The sequence below is a fragment of the Populus trichocarpa genome, chromosome 11, assembly GCF_000002775.5.
Source record: "Populus trichocarpa isolate Nisqually-1 chromosome 11, P.trichocarpa_v4.1, whole genome shotgun sequence".
Taxonomy (NCBI): Eukaryota; Viridiplantae; Streptophyta; class Magnoliopsida; order Malpighiales; family Salicaceae; genus Populus; species Populus trichocarpa.
This window is the reverse complement of record NC_037295.2, coordinates 12,384,550-12,390,071: the sequence shown is the minus strand read 5'-3', so window position 1 is coordinate 12,390,071 and position 5,522 is coordinate 12,384,550. Positions and strand designations below refer to the sequence as shown.

At 31.8% G+C, this 5,522-nt stretch overlaps 1 protein-coding gene across 1 annotated transcript; it reads right to left on the bottom strand.

Annotated features, from left to right (window-relative positions):
• Nucleotides 1-468: 468 nt before the first annotated feature.
• Nucleotides 469-925, bottom strand: LOC7471889 (VQ motif-containing protein 1). The gene has a single exon (XM_002316755.3). It carries the CDS (start codon nt 835-837, stop codon nt 496-498), a length of 342 nt encoding a protein of 113 aa, XP_002316791.1. The 5' UTR covers nt 838-925; the 3' UTR covers nt 469-495.
• Between the last annotated feature and the right edge of the window lie 4,597 nt (nt 926-5,522).

The following is a 5,522-nucleotide window of genomic DNA, read 5'->3' as shown; positions in this document are numbered from 1 at the left end:
GCTGTGATGGGGTACTACTCCATAAATGATCAAAACAGCTGGGGTTAGTTTCAAACCACAACGTCCTCAAGGACATGTCAATTTCTTTCATTCATTCATTTTCAGCCACAAACAAGCAGCCATAACTTTGAGGATGATAGCAGTGAGAAAAAAGAAAAAATATATATATCTTCCTTATAATTTAGAAATGATTGCATTAGCATTCTCGCGCTGAGTTTAATTTATTCAACTGCAAGAACTGCAGATTGTATTTTTCTTTTGTTGATCTTTAATTTGTAACTTTGCTTTCCCTCTTTGCTAGCTCCAGTTTTCTTTCTAATTTCCAGTAAAAGCTAACTCTTTCTACAGCACTAATGAATCCGTGCTTGCAAGCCATGAAAACGAACAAGGATATGATGAGGTGTGTGTGTGTGTGTGTGTATCTGGTGTTGAAGAATCTGTAATATCTCAACATTAAACACAAATGATGAATGAAGAAAGAGTTAGGCGCATGAGCTAAATATCAGCACATAATAACCGGTATAATTCATCCACAGATGGCATCTCGTTGAGCAATATTTCAAACTCCTTAAACGATAAATCTCTCACCAAAACTGGATCACCACTAGCATATGACGCATTATCATCCACGTCCAATCGAACCCTTTTTTCCCTGATCTGATCCCTTGATTCCAACTTCCTCGAAAAACCCATCTTTAGCTCATCCCTATTTCCTGACGGTGCAGAGTCTTTGCCGGTGAGCTTTTGCACCACTGACTTGAAGCTACTCGCATCTGTCTGCACGTACTCCGTGTTGATTATCACCACCTTCACTGGCTCTCTAACAAGACCTGCCATGACAGTAGTTTAGTGAATATATAAATCTTGCTGTTTCAAAATAGCAGCAGCTAGGAAAGGTGTGGTATTTTTTTTATAGTAGCTTTGTTTGCTTTTCTTCTTTTTTTAATCATGTTATGAGAGACCGGAATTTATATAGTGAAGCGCCAAACTGCTAGCCAGTACAGAATGGCTGCAGCTAAAAGGAAGGACAGGTACACAGATGAGACAAGTTGACCGTTGATATGTTTGGCAGGCAATCTTGAAAGAGGTCAAATGTCAAAGCACACCATTTAGGGAACCAGTCGCATTTCATGCACGTGGCAGGAAGATTCAATTTACACAAGGTTCGAACCACATTTGTGTGCATTGACGAGGTTCATTCGTTATTTATTGGGAGTTGTCATGAACTAATTCTAATTATGGTCCTCCAAGTTTCTTTTATATTTTGCTTTTTTTATTTAAAAAATAAAAAAAATCATAAATTTATAACTTAAAAACATTTTTGGAATATAAATAGATTAGTTTTTCATATGCAACGAGTCAAAACACTAGAAGGATAGTTAGATTAGAATATTATTGACGGGATAGGCTGAAGAATAAGTTAATTGAAGTAAAATTAAGTTTGAAAGTCAATTTGATCAAAATTAGAAGAACTAATTAAGTTCAAGAGCTTAATTAAACTTCTAATGGGCTTAATTGACTAAATTAAGGACGTAGTTAAAGAAAAATTAAGTTCAAAAGTCGATTTGACCAAAATTAGAAGAATTAATTAAGTTCAAGGGTTTAATTAAACTTCTAATGGGTTTATTTGACTTAATTAAGGATATTATTGAAGCAAATTTAAGCCTGAAAGTTAATTTGACCAAAATCAGAAGAATTAATTAAGTTTCAAGGCTTAATTAAACTTTTAATAGGTTTAATTGATTTAATTAAGGGTTTAATTGATTTAATCAAGGACTTAATTGAAGGAAAATTAAGTTTGAAGACCTAATTTAGGTCAATTTATGATAATTGAAAGATCATGGACCCAATTGAACTTTGAAGAGCCTAATTGGTACAATCAGAGGCTTAATTGAAAGGAATTAGAAGTTTACAGGGCCAATTGAGGACCAAATTAGGGAATCCTAAAATCAAGGATCATTGTGAAGAAGTTGTGAAAAGTAGAGGATCCAATTGAAACATTCTAGGTGTGAAATTGAAGGAATTCTAAAAAACAAATAGGTTCAATTGAGGGCTTAATCGAAACACTTAAAAGAGTAGGGACTAAGTTGAAGAAGGTACTTTAGATGACAGGTCTTTTATTTATAAAATAGAAACCATAAATGACACATTGTTCAATTACTATTCATTTTCTTATTCATTTCAACCCAAAAAGATTGCCTGAGTTGTCCTATTTCAACCTAATTTTGACCCTTATTATCTCACTAAAATACCCAATTTTTTTTCCTAAAATGCAATAATGATTCCCCTCAACATGATCCAACCATCAGAATCATTATTTTATCTCTAAAATATTAAAAAAAAATACCATAAAGACCCATCTCAATCACTCTTCTAGACTATTCCAAACCCTTTCAAACCTTCATCTTTATATCAATCAAGACCTTAAGTGCTTAAATCAATGTTTATAATGTTCATATACAATTCTAACCGCTTAGATCCTCTTTTTTTGCCCTAAGATTCAAGAAAAAATAACAACAAACTCACACCCTAACTGCCAAAATTTCCAGATGGTGTGAATAAGCACCTTGACAACTGTAGAACATGACAAACTTTCTTCCTTAGCTGTAATTAATGGTCATAATTTCTTCTTGAACATCAAGGGTTGAGATTCTATTAAGTTGTTTGTGAGAGGCTCCAAGTTCATTGGTTGGAAAATAAAAGGAAGCAGCGCTAGGTTTGGAATGGACTTGTAGTGGTGTTTAAGAAGAGCAAGTATAACTTCCCTCGTTATCTTATTTCATGAGGTTATAAGTTGATGTTTTCAGGTTTAGTTTACTAGATGAATCTGCCATTTCTGGTTTTATCTAAGTATTGCATGACTTTGGTTAATAGATAATGAAGATATGAGATGTAAAACAAAGGTTCATTTATAGTTAAAAGATGATAGTTCATTTCCATGGAAAGAAAACATGAAGGGTGGTGTTTTTTTTTAAGACTGTAACATAGTATTCTTGATGTTATCCAAGTGACACTAAGATATCTGTTAGAAGATCTAGTTGGTCTAGTAAACAAGACTTAGGATTAAGAGGTTCAAAGAGGCTTTCAAAGGAATTCTTCAAGATATATGGGCCAAGGTGGATTTCTAAAAGATATTAAATAGTGAAGAACAAGCCTTGATTAATTTAGTTCATGTTCAAGAAGAGCTTGTTTGTGGGCATTCAAACATTACAAAAAAAAAATTGAAATAAGAAGATTCAAATTTGTCAATTTTGACATTTCGCTATTGTTTTGATCACAACTGGAGCTACAAAAATAATTTTAATATGATTCTAGTTGCATTGGAAAGTAGACATCCATATATTTTGAATGATAAATGGAATGTATTATAATTCATTAATATAAGAGAGAACCATGCATTTGAAGTTGGGCTTTGATTCTACCAGCAGATTATGAAAATGACTTTAGTCTTATTTAAATTAGTTGGGCTATTGTTTTATTTATCTTTTAGTTATTATTAGGTCTTTTAGAAATACAAGGGCCTTTATTTAAATTTGGTTTCATTGAATTATTATTATTTATTAGGTTTATCCATATCCATTAGGGATATCCTATTAGACTTAGGATTCATTCTACTATAAATACTTTTTTATAGAGACTTTTTTAGGGTAGACTATTAGAATATTTTTAATAAAGAAATAAATATTCTTGATATCTTTTGTGTAGTTGAGTGTTTCTTATACTATGCTCTTTATTGAACTTGCAAGCTCTTCGAATGATTGGTCAACTTTGTTGTGATTTTATACTACTTGTTTGCATCTCTTTATAGATATAGGGTGGGGGTGATTATTGCGTATGACTTTGGTTTTCCAATGCAAGTTCTTGTTGGGTCAAGTTGTAAACCATTCAAATATGATTTTAGGGTATCTTGGGAGGTGTCTGCATCAGTTAGTATCATAGCTTGTGCTATTATCAGGTTATATCCCTTTAATATTTAGTTTGTGTTGTTTCCTGATTTTCTTTTTTTCTAGTTTCAGGTAGGGTACTCTTTCTTTTAAAAAATTATCTATTCTTCTCTTATTATTTCAAAGTTTGCATCAAACCTTTTATATATATATATATATATATATATATATATATATATATATATATATGGATACCTCCCAAGATAATGGAAAAATAAAGAAGTAAAGGTCAATTAAGATGGATATAAGAGATTTATTTGTGTGATTTCTTTCTTTCTCTACTCCTCTTCATTATTATTATTTTTTATAAATAGACCAGGAAAAAAAAAGAAAGAGAAGAGAGCCCTAAGAATATATAATGAACATGTAGAGATTTTTTTTTTTCCTTATTTGCTACTTTTTCATAACCCAATTGATGAAGAAAATAAAAAAGAAGGAATCACCGAACTAAGAGAAAAAATAGGAGTTAAAGCTATTTGTAGCAAGTATGATGGAATAAGTTCCAACTTAAATAGAATCTAACAAGACCTTTACAATGCTACACTGATTTAGATTTAATAATTAGCCTTTAACCACTATGATCAATCAATTGTAGATGAAGAACAAAAATATAAAATAAGAGGATGCAAGAAGAAGAAGAAGAAATAGGAGGAGAGAAAGGAATAAAAATTATTTAATTCATAATTTTTTCCTTAAATCATTGTCCTCTTGAATTTTGTTACAAATGAAATGATTTTGAGACAAAAAGAATACTAGAATAGCTGCTAGAACAATTCCCCTGATGTTCATTTATATCCAACACATGACAGAAACCTTAACTAACTAAAGAGATAATCAATAATAATAAAATGGTGCGTAGGTAGTAATTGAAATGGTGAGTTTCATGTCACCTAACCTAATAACCTCTAACATCTACACGGTGCATTTAACAAGATTTAAATATAATAGTCACTAATTCAATTGATTTGTCTCCCATTTGCACTTCTTTATTTCTATGCTTGGTTATTCTCTTGGTGCAGCAAATTATGTGACAATCCTTCCCCCTTCAGCACACCCTTATCCTTAAAGGTAAAGTGAGGAAAGTGCAAAAGAAACTCATCAAGAAACTCCTAAGCAACCTCTAAAGGTGGAAAGGTCTTTCATAGGATCAAAACTTGAGTGGCATCATGATTCTTGTGTTTCACTATACGTCTGTTTAAGATCAATTAAGGTTGAAGTGCAGGCTCAACTTGAAAGTCAAGTAATTCTTCATACACCCTTGTATTAACCTTGCCCTTCTTCAATTGTGAACATATGAAACACTAGATGAATTGTTGATGAAGTTGATAGTTCTAATTTGTATGCCATTACACCTATGCATTCAATGATTCTATATAGACCATAGAACTTAGCTGATAGTTTATTAAATGTCCTATTAGCAACTAAAGTTTGCCTATAAGGTTGTAGTTTAAGATAAACCCAATCACCCACAACAAACTCTCTATCACTCATTTTCATGTTTGATAGTTGTGTCATTCTGTATTGTGCTAATTTAAGGCTACTTTTAATGATCTAGAGCATCTCTTCCCTCTTTGTCAA